The following is a 19,338-nucleotide window of genomic DNA, read 5'->3' on the forward strand; positions in this document are numbered from 1 at the left end:
CACAGTACCACGTAAATGCTTACAACGCATGCGCACTCAATATATGAAGGTACGTACATGAGCCCTACCCTATAAGCTTATTCGAAGACTGAGCCGACAAATTTTCGAGATTGACGAAGTCATCAAAGACGCTTCAATGTTGATGGAAACATCGCCTATCACTGAATGCACAATGCCATTAAATCTTAACTATTTTTTAGATATACTAGAGTTAATTTAGACTGATTTTTAGATAGGTAACGATTAGGGTCCTATGTTCCGATAAAAAAAAAGGTCCTATGTCTTTTTTAACGGGAAACGGTCCTAGGCTGGACATGCATATTTGCCCGTTTCTTTTGCCGAAGTATAGGGTTCGGAATAACGTTATACTTCAGGGTCCGATTAGTAAAATAAGGCGGCCATAATTTATTCTTCTGTTCCTCCGCTTCGGCTCTTCCCCTGACCTTCAACGGGCGAGGTTTTTTGAAAGCATCCTCTCGCGTCTCCCCCTTCAACTCCCCCGACACCCAACCGAAGCCGTAGAGAGGGGCAGCGAAAGCTTACTCTTTTATACCTTCCTAGGGTTTCGGGACTAGCCTCCCTCGCTTCGCGCCATCTCCCACGGTCCCGCCTCCCCCGCCGCCTATCGATTCGCCGCCCGGGGCCCCAATTCTACAACCCGGCTGTTCGATCTGGGATCTGCTAGATTCGTAAGGCGGCGTTTCGTTCGATCTGTTTTGGAGAATGATTGCCGTGGGGGGATTTGATCTGAAGTTCGTTTTTTTGTGTGGTGATTTTTCGGTTTTAGGTCGGGGCGGTGATGAGGAGGTGATGGGGGCGATGGCGGAGGTGGTGCAGGAGGGGTGCGTGGAGAATCGGCAGCCCCTGGCGGCTTCGAGCTCGTCCGTGTCGGATGGCAGCAGCTGTGGCGGCGGAGGGCGGGCGGGGACGCCGCCGCCGGTGTCAAGCTCTGGGATTTCCATCTCCGTTCTGAGGTGAGGCCTTTGCCCGTAGCTGCTCCTATCCGGGGAGGGATCTGGGCTCTTAACCGTTGAATAGTACCGTTTGTTTTACCTTGTTTGGATCCTTACTCGTGTTGTGCCCTAGACTGGTGGGTGTTCTGGGTGAGAAGAATGAACATTTTAAGCATTGCACGGTGGTTGTGTGGTTCTCTCGTTGGTAATTTGCCTGGTTTGTGATGTGATTAGAGTTTCCCTGGTACTTTCGAGAAATTTTCGCTGATAGGAATGATGGGATAAGTCTTTGTGTTGGCTCGTCTTTGTGGGGCTGCAGCATATGATCCTTGTAGTTGTATGGTGGTCTTGCTGTCCATCAAGGACAGCATTCTTGACTGGCTAGGACAGCATCTTAGCATCTAGGACAGCATCATTGACTGGCTAGGACAGCATCTTTGACTGGCTAGGACATCATCTTAGCATCTAGGACAATATCTGTTTTAGGACAGGCTAGGACAACATCTTAGCATCTAGGACAGCATCCTTGACTGGCTAGGATAACATCTTAGCATCTAGGACAACATTTGATTTAGGACAGCATGTTAGCATCTAGCATCTTGGCATATGCTTGGTTGGCTAGCAGCCTATAAATATGTATCCCTAACCTCTCAGGTTGGCATGATATTTGTGTGAGAAATAAACTAGAAAATTGCTCCAACTCCTAGTGTCATCCTCTCTCGATGAGAGTAAGAATTTTGCTACTACCGAGAGTAAGAATTCTGCTACTACCAAGAGTAAGAAGTCAGCGACTAACAACTGGTATCAGAGCCGTACTATCCTGTAGCCTGAGCATCTCCTGCTCATCTCCTTTCCCACCATCGCAACAGCCCCAGCTGGGAGTAGCAGCAGCTCCGTCCGTTCCTGCTCACTCCTATCCCTCTGCGCAGACGAGTAGTAGCTCGTCTGAAGCAGCCCTCTCCCCACACAGTAGCCCCCCGTAGCGCGTCATGTCCGCAGGACAGTCTCAACGCTCGGTCGCCTCGAGCACACGGCGTCGGCAAGAGGCCAAACTTGCCGCGGCAGAGGAACGCGAGCGAGCGGCGGCAGAGACCGCTGCGGCGGCGGCAAGGGCGTTGAAGCTGGCAGCGGCGGCAGCGGCGGCGGATGCACCGCGTGCGGCGGCGGCGGAGGTCGAGGTTCTGCGCGGCAGCATCAGCAGCTCCATTTCTGCTGACGACAGCGCCGACGCAGACCTCGAGCTGCTGGGGAGGGTGGCAGCGTGAGCGCAGGCGGCGCAGTGGGCAGCCGCGCACGCCCACGAGCGCGGCGGTAGCCCAGACATGCGCGGACGCGCCGGCGGCGCTCCTGGAGGAGGCGCGCACGATAACGGTGGCGGACGGGTCGATGGAGAGCGTGCCCTTCACAGGCAGCGTGGCCCTCTCTCTCCAGATCGGTACCGTGGTTACCACGGGCTTCAGGCTGTTGTCAGGGACGTTGGCCCCAGCGGTGGGTGGCCTACCCTCACTAAGACCAACTACGTCGAGTGGGCTGCGGTGATGAGGGTAAAGCTCCAGGTGCGGCACATGTGGGAGGCAGTCCGGTATGGTGACGTCGACTACGACTAGGATCGACGGGCGCTGGATGCCCTCATCGCTGCAGTTCCTTCCGAGATGCAGTTCTCACTTACCAACAAGCGGACTGCCAAGGAGGCTTGGGACGCCATCGTTGCGGCACGCATCGGCAGCGACCGCGCCCGCAAGTCCACACTGCAGGCACTTCGCAAGGAGTGGGAGAACCTGGCCTTCAAGCCAGGTGAGGATGTTGATGACTTTGCTCTCCGTCTCAACACTGTTGCAGAAGATGGTGCAGTTCGGCGATGACACCTACGGCGAGGAGAGAGCTGTCGAAAAGCTCTTCCGCTGCGTCCCCGAAAAGTACAAGCAGATGGCTCGCTCGATCGAGTCTCTGCTTGATCACTCCATGATGTCGATCGATGAGGCGATACGTCGCCTCAAGATCGCCGACAACGATGAGCCACAGTCTCTCTCGAGGCCCATCACCACTGGCGGGAAGATCCTTCTCACTTGGGAGCTATGGGTTGCCTGTCAAGGTAACCGGAAGAAGGGGGAGCTTTCTTCCGCGACAGGCGGCCGCAAGCGTGGCAAGCTGCGCAAGGCGGGCAGAGACGCCCAGGCCGGGGCGCGAGGACGTGTTGAGGGTGATGCCCGTGGAGGCGTCCAGGGCGGCGCCTCCGGCAAGCACAAGCCGGCATGAGACGACACCTGCCGCAACTGCGGCCCACTTGGCCATTGGGTCAAGGACTGTCGACAGCCACGCCGCGGCTAGGCCCATGTCGCACAGGCGGAGGAGCCGGCTCTGTTCATGGCACATGCAAGCATCGAGCTACCTCCAGCGGCACCGGCCACAACGGCTCTCCTCCACCTTGACGAGCCAAAAGCACACGCCCTCCTCGGCGACGGCTCCGGCAACGACAAGACTGACGGGTGGTGCCTCGACACCGGCGCCACCCATCACATGACCGATCGACGTGAGTTCTTCATCGAGCTTGACTCTAGCGTCCGAGGCTCCGTCAAGTTTGGGGATGCCTCCGGCGTGGAGATCAAGGGCGTCGGCTCCGTCACCTTCACTGCCGTGTCTGGTGAGCACAGGCTGCTCACCGGAGTCTACTACATCCCCGCGTTGAGGAACTCTATCATCAGCTTGGGACAGCTGGATGAGAACGGTTCACGCGTGATGGTTGAGGATGGAGTTATGAGGATTTGGGATCGCCGTCCTCGCCTTCTTGCCAAGGTAACCAGAAGCGCAAATCGACTCTACGTCCTTAACGTGCAGGTGGCACAACCCCTCTATCTCGCTGCTCGTCGGGATGACGAGGCGTGGCAGTGGCACAAGCGCTTCGGGCACCTTCACTTCGAGGCCCTGAAGCCGCTCAGTGCCACGGAGATGGTGCGAGGCCTGCCGTGCCTCGACCATGTGGAGCAGCTCTGCGACGTTTGCGTGTTGACGAAGCAGAGGCGACTCCCCTTTCCCCAGCGAGCGAGCTTTCGAGCCAAGGAGAGGCTCGAGCTTGTGCATGGGGACTTGTGTGGCCCGGTGACACCGGCCACACCGGGAGGACGACGCTACTTCCTGCTGCTCGTCGACGACCTCTCCCGCTACATGTGGGTGATGGTCCTCGGCAGCAAGGGAGAGGCTGCGGACGCCATCAGGCGCGCGTAGGCTGCTGCGGAGGCGGAGTGCGGCCGCAAGCTGCGCGTGCTGCGCACCGACAACGGCGGCGAATTCACGACGGCTGAATTCGCGTCGTACTGAGCTGATAAGGGCATTTAGCGCCACTACTCCGCGCCGTACAACCCGCAGCAGAACGGCGTCGTCGAGCGGCGCAACCAGACTGTTGTAGGGATAGCTCGGGCCCTTCTCAAGCAGAGGGGGATGCCGGCTGTCTTCTGGGGAGAGGCGGTGGTGTCGGCCGTCTACATCCTCAACCACTCGCCTACCAAGGCGCTCGACGACAGGACGTCGTACGAGGCTTGGCATGGGCGTAAGCCGGCGGTCTCCCACTTGCGGGTCTTCGGCTGCCTCGCGTTCGCCAAGGAGCTTGGCCACATCAGCAAGCTCGACGACAGGAGCACTCTAGGAGTGTTCATCGGCTACGCGGAGGGCTCGAAGGCCTACCGCATCCTCGACCTAAAGACACAGCATGTGCGCACGGCGCGCGACGTTGTGTTCAACGAAGGGCGAGGATGGGCGTGGGACAAGGCGGTGGACGACGGCTCGGCTCCGACGTACGACGACTTCACTGTCGAGTACGTTCACTTCAAGGGAGCTGGGGGAGTAGGCAGCTCTTCTTCGATGAGCGTGTCTACCCCAGTCCCCGAGCCTCCACCGACCCTGGCGCCTGCTACTTCGACAGCACCATGCTCTCCAGCCAGGATCTCGGCTGCGATGAGTTCTTCGCCGGCTCCACCACAGCCGGCACCGCCACACACTCCAGCATCGACAGGCACCTCTCCGGGCACGTCTACTCCAACACCAGCTCGTGTCGAGCACAGCCCGGTTGAGCTCGCTACTCCGCTCTCTCACGACGAGGAGCACATCGACGCGTACCACGACGGCGAGCCGTTGCGGTACCGTACGATGGAGAACCTTCTCGGTGATCGGCCGGTGCCGGGACTAGTGCCTCACGACCTAGAGGCGCAGTTGCACCTTGCGTGTGACGACGGCGAGCCTCGGTCGTTTGCTGAGGCCGAGAGACACGGCACGGCACGCCGCGATGCAGTTGGAGATGGATGCGATTGAGAAGAACCGCACCTGGGAGCTTCCTGACCTTCCTCGTGGCCACCGCGCGATCACCCTTAAGTGGGTGTACAAGCTGAAGAGGGATGAAGCCGGCGCCATCGTCAAGCACAAGGCTCGCTTGGTGGCACGAGGTTTCGTGCAGCAGGAGGGGGTCGACTTCGACAACGCCTTTGCTCCCGTGGCACGGATGGAGTCTGTGCGACTCCTCCTTGCGCTAGCTGCCCAGAAGGGCTGGCGTGTTCATCACATGGACGTTAAGTCGGCGTTCCTTAACGGCGACTTGAAGGAGGAGGTCTACGTGCACCAGCCGTCGGGATTTGCGATCCCCGGCAAGGAGGGCAAGGTGCGCCGCCTGCGCAAAGCCCTCTATGGCTTGCGGCAGGCTCCGAGGGCGTGGAATGCCAGGTTGGATTCCACGCTAAAGAGGATGGGCTTCGAGCAAAGCCCGCACGAGGCGGCCATCTACCGACGGGGCAGTGGAGGAAATGCTCTGCTGGTGGAAGTCTACGTCGACGACTTGGTGATCACCGACACCAAGGATGCGGAGGTGGCGGCATTCAAGGAAGAGATGAAGACCACCTTCCAGATGAGTGACCTGGGGCCTCTCTACTTTTACCTGGGAATCGAGGTGCACCAGGATGACTCCGGGGTCACGCTTCGACAGACCGCCTACGCCAAGCGCGTCGTTGAGCTAGCTGGGCTCACCGACTGCAACCCAGCTCTCACTCCGATGGAGGAGAGGCTGAAGCTGAGCCGCGACAGCACGACGGAGGTGGATGCTACGCAGTACCGACGTCTTGTGGGGAGCCTTCGCTACCTCGCCCACACACGGCCGGACTTGGCATTCTCCGTCGGCTACGTTAGTCGGTTCATGCAGCGACTGACGACGGAGCACCAGCAGGTTGTGAAGAGGATCATCCGCTATGTTGCGGGGACTCTCGACCACGGCCTCTACTACCCTAGGTGCCCTGGGGCGGCACACTTCGTCGGGTACAGCGACAGCAACCACGCCGGCGATATCGACACCAGCAAGAGCACGAGCGGGATCCTCTTCCTCCTCGGCAAGTGCCTCGTTAGCTGACAGTCGGTCAAGCAGCAGGTGGTGGCCCTGTCCAGCTGCGAGGCCGAGTACATAGCGGCCTCCACCGCTTTGACTCAGGCGCTCTGGCTCGCTCGAATGTTTGGTGATCTCCTCGGTAGAGACACTAGAGCGGTGGAGTTCAGGATGGACAGCAAGTCCGCTCTGGCCCTGGCAAAGAACTCCGTTTTCCATGAACGAAGTAAATACATCCGGGTGAGGTACCACTTCATTCGAGGCTGTTTGGAGGAAGGGAGCATCAAGGCAAGCTACATCAACACCAAGGATCAGCTTGCGGACCTGCTTACCAAGCCTCTTGGGAGGATTAAGTTTCTTGAGCTCTGCTCTAGGACCGGGATGGTTTAACTTTCCTACAAGACGACGCACAAGACTTAGGGGGAGAATGATGGGATAAGTCTCTGTGTTGGCTGGTCTTTATGGGGCTGCAGCATATGGTCCTTGTGGCTGCATGGTGGTCTTGCTGCCCATCAAGGACAGCATCCTTGACTGACTAGGACAGCATCTTAGCATCTAGGACAACATCTGTTTTAGGACAGACTAGGACAGCATCTTAGCATCTAGGACAGCATCCTTGACTGGCTAGGATAACATCTTAGCATCTAGGACAACATCTGATTTAGGACAGCATGTTAGCATCTAGCATCTTGGCATATGCTTGGCTGGCTAGCAGCCTATAAATATGTATCCCCAACCCCTCAGGTTGGCATGATATTTGTGTGAGAAATAAACCAGAAAAATTGCCCCAACTCCTAGTGTCATCCTCTCTCGATGAGAGTAAGAATTCTACTACTACCAAGAATAAGAATTCAGCGACTAACAAGGAATGCTGTCTTACTGAAGCTCGGAACAGGTGCTCTGTGGTGGTTTTTAATAGTAGGATTCGTGTCTTTGTTGGATCAATCGGGTTCCTGAGGTTTTAGTTGTTGCAGTTTGCTTGCCTTCTGAATTCAGTTGCGATGGTTGCTGAGTTTATATGGTTCCATATACTGCATTTTAAATTGGTAGTGATGGTGGACTGGTGGTGGAGTGTTAGCGAGGTACGAGCAGCATAGCGTGTAAAGATGGAGTCATCTGTAGTGATGGCTGTGGATGATATAGCATTTCTGCCAGCTGAGTTTGTGGTTAGTGCAGTGTTGCAAATATTTTCTCTAAATATAGAATTATTCTTCTTTAATTCTATGCTTTGCTTAATTGCTTATTACATCTGAATTCTATAGGAAGGCTATAAATACACACATGTAACTCAGATTATGAATACCATTTCAGTGTAGGAATACAGCTTCTTGTGCTGTTACTGAAGCTAGTCCACTATGGCCCATTATCTGCTATGTAGAACCTTGGTCCTAGTTTCATTAGGCAGTTGTTGCTCTAGCCCATCCTAAAGAATTAGGCATGGCGGGGAGTACCCCACAAAAACATACCCTTAATGATGAATGGTGCCACAAAATGCCAACATTTTTCTGGTCACCAACTGTGGCAGGAAGTGACATGTGATTGAGTACACAAGAGTCATTTCGTTGGTGTAAAATTAATAGTTGTGTGTTAGTACTTTATAAATTTGCGAGGGATTACTTGTATTGTTATGATTGTTTGGCAGTGCCTTGTTCCCAATCTTCACCTGGATGAGATGTTTGCAAGTACCTTTCAGTAATTGCAGCATGCACTTATTATGTTGGGATTTGCTCACTTTGGTGTCTGGAAAGTGGATCCTCAATTAAGGCATCTTAAGGTTGCAATGTAGGTGTGATTTTTTTTTTTTGTATTTATAAGTGCATCTTCTGTGCAAATTAAATGCCTATCTATGAAGATGTAAGCTAGAGGGATGATCTGCAGGCTTGATGCCTTGATCTAATAAGAATAGTGAGTGTTTCTAATTGTACCTGATATAAAGGCCTATTTGAAAACTACCCTCCTATTTGGGCTATGTATATCTGTGCTGTCTCAGTAACTTCTGGCACCTATTATGTTATGTTTTACGCGCACACCCCACCCAGTTAATAGATATACTCCTTTTCTTCTTTCTTTCTTCTTTTTTTTTGCTAATGTGTTTTTTCATTATTATGATAGGCGAACAAGTGGACCGATAAGAAGAGCTAAGGGTGGCTGGACGCCGGAAGAGGTCAGTATCTCACATTCTCTGTTATAAAGACCAAGAGTTGATGATATGCACATGTGCTAGAAGTGTGTTTTTTCCCCTTTTAGCATATCTATGAAATGTTACTAATTGGCTTCAAAATATGCCAACAGGATGAAACACTGAGGAAGGCAGTTGAAGCTTTCAAGGGTAGAAATTGGAAAAAAATAGGTTGCCTCCTCTTTCCATTGTATAATTTATGTACTCAGTTGCCCTTGTATAAATAAGGTTTCCTTTTTACTTGTCTTTTGCATTGCATTAAATAGAGAGCCAACTATCTGTCTGATATGGCATTATTATTATTATTTTCACTGGGGGGTGTTACTGTGTATCACTGTATCATTTGAAGTCAAGCATGGTTTCCCCTTGTTTTCTCTACTCGACTGTCTATTTTTTTTATTAACAAAGTGTTGCATTGAACACTGCAGGATATGCTATTGTATCTTTCTACTTGTCAGCTGTTTACATGTATTTATATTGTAAACCTAGAATCTAGAAATGAACATGAATCAGGAAATGCTAGCATTCGGTAAGTTTACATGAAATTAACTTTGAATGTGAATAGTTACCTCAAGGCCTGAGAATTTGTGACATGAATATGGTCCTGTATATATACTACAAAAACTTCTCTCCTGTCACTGTCGACGCTCCACAGTTACTGCACTAAGGAGCTGTATTTAGCATTGTTGGTTCTGTTAACATGGGCCTAGTTGCCTGCTTTCTGTGTTTCTTTAAGGTCGAACTGAGAAAAAAAGGGGTAGTGAAATTTAAGAGCAGTTAGTTATTGGCGCTCTGATAGTAGATCTAGCTGTTTAATATTGAACTATGCCAATTAGCTCTATTTTGCATGTGTGGTAGCTGCAGTAGGGGTATGCGAAATTCTTATTTTCCTATATATAGAGAATTTTCAAATTATTTTGAGAAGTTTTTCCTTCAATTTTAGGTGCATGGTGAACTAACAAATGGATCTGTATCTATTCATGCAGCTGAATTCTTTCAGGACAGGACTGAGGTTCAATGTTTGCATCGTTGGCAGAAGGTTCTTAATCCGGAGCTTATCAAAGGCCCTTGGACTCAAGAGGTTTGCGACTGCAGTGTTTACTTCACTTCCGCTGAAAATTACTTGTGCATGTTGCATCTATATAAACTTTTTGGAGGAAGATGTTATATCTACATTATTTTCTACAGGAAGATGAAAAAATCATTGACCTTGTGGGCAAGTATGGACCAACAAAATGGTCTATCATCGCAAAATCATTGCCTGGCCGCATAGGCAAGCAATGCCGAGAGAGGTGAATATCTTGCGAAGTTGTGTGTATCATACTTATCAAAACATGTGCGCAATTGATATTTCATATATTTATGATGGTTGAAGCTTGTGCTCCTGTGTGAAAACTGCTCTCCCTTTAGCAATGGTTTTTGTGGTCTTCCTTTCTTTCTGTTAAAACTGCTCTCCCTTTCTCTTTTAGCTCTCTGGAATGGCTTGATGTCAGCATCCTCCCTTTAACTGTGATCTTTGGATTACAAACTTATGCCAGGCTGTTCTGGTCCCACTTTGTCTAAAAGTTTTATTGGCTGTTTCATACATTGTATTGTACCTAAGATTGATGTGATACTATACATAATGTGTACCTATGGACCCCGTTCTAAACTCAAAAAATTGCAGGTGGCATAATCATCTGAATCCAGAAATAAGGAAAGATGCTTGGACTCCTGAGGAGGAAAGGGCACTTATTAATGCTCATAAAGTGTTTGGGAATAAATGGGCAGAAATAGCAAAAGCTCTTCCTGGAAGGTACTTATACACTGCTTACTTCATTGGTTCAGTTTATACAAAATCACTTATGTCAGTAAACCTCGTGAAAAAGGTGGATTACTTTTGGACGTCGTTCTTGATTTTTTTCTGGGATTATCTGACGACTCGTTAAAATGCGGGAACATAATCATGAGTCATCAGTTTTTTAATGCAAAAATAAGACAATGGTGATACATTATTACGGAGCATGAACTGTACTTTAGTTGTATGAAGTTGTAAAACCACGAGATCATTCTAGTGGAGTTCCACTCTGTATGCTGTAAGGGATGTCTCTCTTATCTATGTCCAAAGTTCTATGGCATGCTTTCTAGTTATGCTTCACAAGGATTGGATGTTAGTTCCCTGTTTGTTCAGATCATAAGGATATGCAGTTACAAAATCATCATAATATAAATACCATCGATGCTAGATTTCAATAACAAATAGAATTCTCCAAAGACTATCTCAGGATACTCCAGGGAGTCGCGTCGTGTGAATGCCATTATATTCGCTTGTAGTTATATAGGCTTCGCTTCCTTGTGAATCCATCACTGCGATATCCATTGTTCAATTTTCGTAGTTTTGGTTACCACACTGAAAAATCTCCCTGAAGGTCCCTTGTAAGTATGAAATTGCATTGCTATTTTGGAGAAGGTGTACTTATACTGATCGTCACTTTTCCCTTTGCACTTTATTAGAGTCCATCTCTGGATTCTGGTACCATGCCCATAATATATTTTGTTTCCAGGACCGATAATTCCATAAAGAATCATTGGAACAGTTCTTTGAGAAAGAAGTTAGAGGCTTATAGTAACAGCAGTGTTCTTTCAGCACCGAAGCTGTTTGTTTATGATGATTTCAAGGATAAAATGAAGCCTGTGGGTACTGATAGCCATCTTGATCTGAACCAAATGCCAAGCATTGGTTCAAAAGATGTCCCTGGAAGAGGTTATTGTTCCATTTTGAGCTCACCTTCACAGGCATACAATTTGGACTCCTCAGGCTTCCTTTCTCTTTCTATACCAACTACGCAGCCTCTAACTTCATATGAAATGTCATCACTAGTTGATGGTTCTGCTGTTACTTTGGCGGTACAAGGTCTCGAAAGTGACTCTGTCCGTGACAAGGGCTTAGAAATTGACTCTGTTCATGAGAAGGGTGTTGAGGTTAGCTCAACACCTGTTGGGGTTGAATTAGAATCTGCACCAGCCAAAAGAGGTGCAGAATTATCTTCAAAGAACGAGTTGCATTCTACCCTTGGTCCTCTTTGTTATCAGATTCCAAACATGGAAGATGTGGCCCCAATCCATACCCCGCTCCGTTCTGAACGTAATGGTTCACATCAAACAACACAACATTTCATGTCACCCAATGGTTATACTTCTCCCTCTCCAACGATTGGAAAAGTATCTAGTCAGCTAACTGTTGATTCAATTTTGAGGATTGCTGCTGACAGCTTTCCAGGTACTCCTTCAATACTAAGGAAAAGAAAACGTGATAAAGCAACACCTGCTTCAGGTAATGAGATGAAAACGGGTGGAGTAAGCAATGATAGCTTTTACACTCCTAATGGAACTAATGGGAAGGACACTACTTCTCCACGGTCGTTTAAAACTGCTGCATCCTTTTTGTCGCTGGGTTCTGTTGATGGGTTATTGACTTCTGTAAGGAGCTTTGATTCTTCACCACCCTATCAGAAAAGGTCAAAAAGAATGGCTACCATCAAATCAGTTGAGAAACAGCTAGATTTTTCAGCAGATGGACTGGATACTTCTGGTTCTGAGATGATGAACTCTCCTTGCCATAATTCCCAAGGCGCAAATTCTAACAGGACGTAGCACATACAGATGATTTGAATGAATCTAATTCCATAATGTGCAGGTATGGTATCTTGAAAATCATCAACTGTGCATTCCTCACTTTAGGTGCATATTTGTGTAGAACAGTAGATGGCTTGATGTGTTTTGTACCAGCATGGAGAATTTAAGTTTCCCGATCAAGCTCACTGAACAATTAGTTCTGATTATGTGTACCTTTTTTTCCATAATATAATTTATTCTTCCTCACCTTTCAGGGACCGATCTCAATCTTAGGAAGCCGAACAGGACTTATGGAATCCCCTCCGAACTAACCAGCCTCATGCAAATGCCCCGGTTCAAGCCAAAATCCAAATCAAACACCTTCAGTGGAGATAAGAGCCTCCCGCAATGGAAATGACGTACGGAGCACAGGCCAACAATTACCCTGTCATCTCATGTAATCAGGGTGTACAAAATACTGTCTAAATTGAAAGCACATTCCATAGAAGATTACATTATTTGCTGCATTTTGTGAACTTACAGCTAGGAGTTCAGATTGTAGAAGCCCACAGCTGTGTACAAAGAAGAAAACATAGCTTTAGAAACATATATAGCTGAATCAGAGCTTCACAGTGGAATGTCAAATTGTTTTCTCAGTTTCTTTCTTTTTCCGTGTCCCACATGTTGCGGAACAGCAAGGGTCTGTTCATTTTGTAACAATAAAGCCTGATTTGTGGGCTAAATTCTTGCAAGGGTTTGTCAAGAAACTAGTTATGACAGGCTCGACCTGTTCGTTTGGGTTTGTTTGGCTTATAAGCCGTATTTTTTCAGCCAACGAACATTATTTTTCTCACACCAAATCAGTCAAACAAGCTCAAACGAACAGGGCTTTGGTTTCATGGTTGGCTGAATCTCCTGTGTTGCTTTTTATTGTTGAAAGAGGCATGCCATTAGTTCTCTGCTGGCAACTGTTCGCTATAGTTCTCTCATTTTGTTTGAATGCGCTAAACCAATCCTGCGTTCAAAAGCTGCTTTGGAACAATAGTAATTTCATATGAATCTTTAAGTAATTTTATTTATATAAAATCCGTTTATTTTCATAGGAAAAACGGGAAGACAGGGGGCGCCGCTAGGGTCACTGGGGCCGCGGCTCGGAGTCGGAGGTGCCGCCGCTTGCCTGCTGCTGCTTGGTCACTGGCCCGCGGTTCGAGCCGAAACCCGGCGGCGTGTGCTCCAAGCCGGTTGGCTCCGCTGCTTCCGCCCTGCCATAGGCGCCCGCAGCATATCCAAAGTTTCTTTCTTCCGCCGCAAGAAGCCCAGCCGCCGCCACCTGTTCGGCTCCCTCGATATAACCGTCCATCTCGATTCGATCCGCCTCGTCACTCACGAACGCACCAAGTCACCAACCAAACTCCAGTGTCTCCATCGCGGTTGCCACGCCTCTCGCGCACGCGCAGGACCAATGGCTTCCAGGAAGTTCTTCGTGGGCGGCAACTGGAAATGCGTAAGTTCCCCCCCAGGCCCCAGGGCCCAGGCACCATCGCTCTCTCGATTTGAATTCGACGTTACGCCGGAGTTTTGGTTTGATCTCTGATGGCATCCGCTCCCGCTCCCCCCGTGGGCAGAACGGCACCGGCGAGGACGTGAAGAAGATCGTCACCGTGCTCAACGAAGCCGAGGTGCCCTCTGAGGACGTCGTCGGTGAGTCTGCAATTGCGGGGCCGTTTCGGCTGTGGTTTGGTTTTTGACTCGATCGATCTATGCGCTGATCTCCTGGTTGGTTTGAACTCGGGGGGTGGTGCGCAGAGGTGGTGGTGAGCCCGCCGTTCGTTTTTCTGCAGCAGGTCAAGGGGCTGCTGCGACTGGACTTTGCCGTCGCAGCGCAGAACTGCTGGGTGCGCAAGGGCGGCGCCTTCACCGGCGAGATCAGGTTGCTTCTCCTACTCTTGTTTTGATCTGTCATGGTTCAGCGTTGTGGTAGAAGCAGTAGAATTGAGTGCTTGCCCGTTTGGTCAGATTGGCTCCTCTGGTTTTTGTTTATGGAAATGTGGCTTGATTATGTCAGAAAGGTTCTAGATTTGTTCACTGGGCAAGATTGGCATGCTTTATGAAACGTCCGGATGATTTTGAGTGTCAAGATCTTCAATGCTTTCGTATTTGAGTCGAGTAATTGCACCGAATCTCTGTATTTGGTCATGGATTGGATCCTGTAATGTCCAGAGTGATCCATTTCGTTGATCCAACTCACCAATTGAATAGTAACTGGAGTAATTCTTCCAATTGGCTAATATGTGTCAGTTTTCTTGTTTCAGTGCTGAGATGCTGGTGAACCTGCAGGTGCCCTGGGTCATTTTGGGGCATTCTGAGCGCAGAGCTCTGTTGGGTGAATCCAGTGATGTGAGTACCTTTTAAACTCTATAAGTTGCTGTTGATTTATTTTAGCTGACCTGGTCTGATTTATCTTCTCTATTGGCAGCTCACATTCTTGTGTTATTTTGCTTGATGCTTGGAAGAATCTGTTGTCTTGTGTACATTCATGTGTTATTCTTTATTCTGTTAGATGCTTGGAAGAAACTGTCATGAAAGTTAATGGAATTGTTTGAAATGATTTGTGCTTTTCATGCCACATTTGATTCTCTACTTAACAGTTGAGATCAATTTACTATCATATCAGCATTTAGGTTCAAAAACTTGTGGCCTCTTGAACCTTTCCTTGGTGACACAATGTTGTTAGGCTAAGATGGTTTAAGATTGAATTTGTTACACTGACCTAAGTAGGCCATATGATCAGATTTTGATCTTTCACATTTGTGCAGTGCGTGAAATCATGTGAGTATATTCAGATTCTGCACTAACCCTATGTAGATTGTCCCTAAACTAGCATACTAGCTGGGTTGATAACCATCTACTATGCCAATTGCCAGATATAACTGTATCCGAGTTTTCATGCTATAGATTATTCATTGTGTTCTTTCGTCAAACCATCTAAACCTGTACCTGCTGCTGCTAAGTCTTCTGTATTTCTTAATTACTTCTTTATTTCAATTCATGACAGTTTGTTGCTGATAAAGTTGCATATGCACTCACCCAAGGTCTCAAGGTAATTGCTTGCATTGGTGAGACCCTTGAGCAGAGAGAGGCAGGAACGACAATGGATGTTGTTGCTGCACAAACAAAGGCTATTGCTGGTAACTTTTACTTGCTGTTAATATTATTTAAGCAGATTATATGGAACAGCAATTTGCTACTCTGCTTTCTGATCATTTTATGTTTTTGGCTGATTCCTGCTTCTGTACATATAGGTTTCAGGATGCAAATGCTCTTTCATTTTTTTACATTAAATAGTAAAAATCATGGTGGCCGGGTCGATGTCTTTTTTTTGTGTGTGTGAATCAGACACAGAAATAAATCTGAAAGCTATTGTCATTTTAAAAAGGAACTATGTTATACACGACACAGATATTAAAATATTTCAATGTTTTTTTTATACCTAAGTAAGCACACATTTTTAACACTTCAATCCTTTTTAGCTTCATCTGTTCATTCCGGCTGCTGCTTTGAATTTTTTGCCTTCGTGCAAAAATGAAGGACTTATGAATTTCTCCAATTCACTGTTTACTGCCTCTCCTTTTGTTTCCCAGAAAAAATATCAGATTGGACAAATGTTGTGTTGGCATATGAACCAGTTTGGGCTATTGGGACCGGCAAGGTTGCAACCCCTGCTCAGGCTCAGGAGGTATAACTTCTTAAATAGGAGCAATAACTGCATGCTTTTTTTTCACACGGTATATAGTGGCTTCCATTTGTGTCTCACAGTATTCTTGATTGACATATTGATATGAATGTTCTGAATTCTGTTTTGTATAACATTTGAGATGTGCATGGTATTGTAGGTTCATGATAGTCTGAGAAAGTGGCTCTACTCCAATGTTAGCCCAGCAGTTGCTGAATCGACCAGGATAATTTATGGAGGTAGTACTACTGCCAATATTTTTAATTGTGTTGCATCCCAGTTGCTTTACAATATGTTGAAAGTCGTCTTACGACTTGGTTGTGGAGCCGGGAAACTAAGCATAGCCTATTTTTTTAGAATGTCTCTAATTGTTGCATACACAGTTCACAGTTAGCTTATCATTGCTCTGAACTAGGGCTTGCCACTTTGTATTACAACCTCTTGTGTTATCTCTCCAGGGTCTGTAAATGGAGCTAACTGCAAAGAACTTGCAGCTCAACCAGATGTTGATGGTTTCCTTGTTGGTGGAGCCTCATTGAAGGTATTATCCTTGTGTCATCCTCATGAAAATATGTATAATTGAGCCCTTTTCCGGTCCATTAGAAACTACCAGGAGGTACCAACATTTATAACTTTAATTTTGGTACCTAGATACTGGGAAATAGTAGCAGAGGTGCCAAAATTTGGTACCACTATTGTAATCACTAATCATTGGTACATCTTAGTATGTTTTTTGGACCATAAAGATGCTCTATACAATGAAATCCAAGTTGTCAACTTAAACAAAACGATGCATGAGCAGAGCTATTCTTGTGGAGTAGCTGGTAATGTGTAAAATATTTGTTCATTAAGTCGACTGAAGGCATCATGCCTCATATTTAAACTTCACCATTCTGACGTCTATTTTTCATTTTTTTTTATAGCCTGAGTTCGTGGACATCATCAAGTCTGCCACTGTCAAATCTTCATCTGCCTAGTGTTTTGACTTTGAATGCAACCGAATGCTTATAGTACAGAATGCTGCTGAACTTATTATAAAGTTATTATTGCCATTTTACCATCTTGTTTTGGTATTCTAGTTCCAGTGCATCGTTTGTGTATCATGCCAATGCTCATCTGATGCGTATGTGCACAGAGTAATCAGTTACCTGAATCACCCTTATATACCTTTGGAACGGCATAATCGAACCGTGCCATTCTAGATTTCTCATGGTTACTTGAATTTATAGAGTGTTTAGTTTGAGGATAAGTTAATGCATCATGAATCAATTTCTCAAATTTGATGGAATGGTTTTATTTCTTAAACTAGTACTCCCTCCGTTCTAAATTATAAGTCGTTTTAACTTTTTGGTACATCTATTTTACTATGCATCTAGATAAATAATATGTCTAGATACATAAAAAAATTGATGTACCAAAAAAGTCAAAGCGACTTATAATTTGGAATGGAGGGAGTATTAATTATTAACTTTGTGGGAATAATGTGATGATGCATCAGATATACTGCAAAACAAAAAAAGGTGAGGAGTGAGAAGACGATGGACTACTTTATTATTCCTCAAAAGTGTTTTGTTTGCTCATCACTCTACTTTTTGTTGCTTGCCTAAGCGATTGGTCGTGGTTCCATATGTTGCAATAGTTAGAAATAAAGGGCTTGAATTTGAAGCAGAGTACAGTTATTCGAATATGCAACCTGCTACTCTTTCCATGACGTGTTTTATGTTTGTCCTAACTTTGTACAAAATTATGGTTCGTCCTATGTTTGTTCAAATTTATAAGACAAAGGCGTAACAACATTTCCAGCACCAAAGAAATATACCATATAAAAGTACGCATACAATGTAACGTTTAACAAAACTAATTTGGTGACAAAGATGTTTTTTTTAGAAGTTTAGCTAAATCTAACAAGTTTGACTATCGTCGACACGGAATTTCGTCCTGTGCCGAGGGCACACGAGCAAGTCGGAAGGGTCGGGGTGGTCGATCCAGCGCACTCCTCTTGAGACATGCCAGTCAATTTGACCCTGCAATTGACAAGGAGAGAAAGCTTATCAGTAATTACGGGCGGAACATGCCGGTGTTGCCAGACAAACCTGAATGTACGGCTCTGAGAGTCGATATGAAATGATATCGACTAAATAGTCAATTCCAGCATATTCGTAATAATAAATCGGTTAAAGCTCATGGGGTTGTGTAAGAAGAACCGGTTATCATTCTGGATGAATATCATTGTTTTAGACAAATATTGGTCACTAGCAAAAATATATCAACAGTAACTAGTTCATACTAAGCCAATGACTATAAGTAACCGAACTCCTTTATAAAAGAAACAGTTCATCATCATTCAACCATTTAATAGAGATAAATCTAATGAACATGTTAGATCTCATTTATCGCTATGACCAGTAGGGCATGAGGCAGAATCATGCAGGCCGTAGAAACAACAATAGACTCGACGACTCTAACTTATTACTAATATCAGTGGGGCATGAGGCAGAATCATGAAGGCCGTAATACAATAATAAGATCATGGGGCTAACACATCTTTCAACCTATCGCTACTTCAACGATCTCGTGATGCGAACTGTTCGTGAAAGCGCTAGATATCGGCTAAAATAGGCAATTCAGACATAGCGCACAGTTAAGGTCATGCTCTCTCAGGAACAAATCTACCAAATAACGATCCTCACTCCACGGTGCTAACAGTGGGGTATGAGGCAGAATCACACATGCCGTGATAACGGGTCTTGGAACAGTTTTCGCTAGGCAATAGATCTACTCAAGATCAAACACGCCTTAATCGCACGCTATGCACGAAGATTGATGTAAAACAACCGATAAAACATAACTCATCATTTAAAGTACAGATTAAATCAGTTTTAGATTAACAAACGATTGGTTAAAAATGATATAAGGCCGATCTAGATCAATCCCAATCGGATGAAGTGATATTGCTGTAATTAAATAAATAATAGAAGCAATAAGCAATATCGATAACTTAATGAATCTATCCGAAGGAACACCACCCTTAGATAGAGCCGATAACTTGACCTTAATCTAGTTCGAGCAGTGGAGGTCGACCGGATCGATGCAGCCGTACTTGCTGAAGAACTCGACGAGATCTACTCTACTACTCCTAAGGGGTGACCGGAGCCGAAAAAAGTAAAATAATTGGTATTTGATTAATTGTGTGTCATTTACAATAGCCGGGGTTTGGTATTTATACCCGAAACCTACGCATGACTCCTATCTAAGCACGACTCATCATAATCTTTGGCCATACGAGAAAACATTCCTAATTTAAGATAACTTGGACTCTAATCTTTTTCTTTTTGTAGAGTACAACATGCTTTGTCCTGGTGCCGATCGTAACCTTCGTCGTCATCTGCTGGCGTTATCTGAAGAAAGTCGATTCCTGTGCTGCATTCGAATCAGCTAATTTCGATCTACATGCAATTGCTTTCTTGATGACATGATCTTGGGAGCTTTTAAATCTCTACGAGACTCCTTCCAAATTTTAGTG

At 46.6% G+C, this 19,338-nt stretch overlaps 2 protein-coding genes across 2 annotated transcripts; both read left to right on the forward strand.

Annotated features, from left to right (window-relative positions):
* Nucleotides 1-420: 420 nt before the first annotated feature.
* On the forward strand, nucleotides 421-12,720 carry LOC136456802 (transcription factor MYB3R-2-like). The gene is made up of 9 exons (XM_066456786.1): nucleotides 421-689; nucleotides 788-974; nucleotides 8,422-8,473; nucleotides 8,602-8,659; nucleotides 9,475-9,569; nucleotides 9,677-9,780; nucleotides 10,155-10,283; nucleotides 11,032-12,164; nucleotides 12,358-12,720. The coding sequence occupies exons 2-8, from the start codon at nucleotides 811-813 to the stop codon at nucleotides 12,119-12,121; spliced, it is 1,692 nt and encodes a 563-aa protein (XP_066312883.1). The 5' UTR covers nucleotides 421-689; nucleotides 788-810; the 3' UTR covers nucleotides 12,122-12,164; nucleotides 12,358-12,720.
* Nucleotides 12,721-13,211: 491 nt separating this feature from the next.
* Nucleotides 13,212-17,064, forward strand: LOC136456803 (triosephosphate isomerase, cytosolic-like). The gene is made up of 9 exons (XM_066456788.1): nucleotides 13,212-13,586; nucleotides 13,708-13,783; nucleotides 13,889-14,012; nucleotides 14,395-14,479; nucleotides 15,138-15,270; nucleotides 15,724-15,818; nucleotides 15,976-16,054; nucleotides 16,274-16,356; nucleotides 16,739-17,064. The coding sequence occupies exons 1-9, from the start codon at nucleotides 13,545-13,547 to the stop codon at nucleotides 16,790-16,792; spliced, it is 771 nt and encodes a 256-aa protein (XP_066312885.1). The 5' UTR covers nucleotides 13,212-13,544; the 3' UTR covers nucleotides 16,793-17,064.
* Nucleotides 17,065-19,338: the final 2,274 nt, after the last annotated feature.

Source organism: Miscanthus floridulus, chromosome 6 (assembly GCF_019320115.1).
Source record: "Miscanthus floridulus cultivar M001 chromosome 6, ASM1932011v1, whole genome shotgun sequence".
Classification (NCBI taxonomy): Eukaryota; Viridiplantae; Streptophyta; class Magnoliopsida; order Poales; family Poaceae; genus Miscanthus; species Miscanthus floridulus.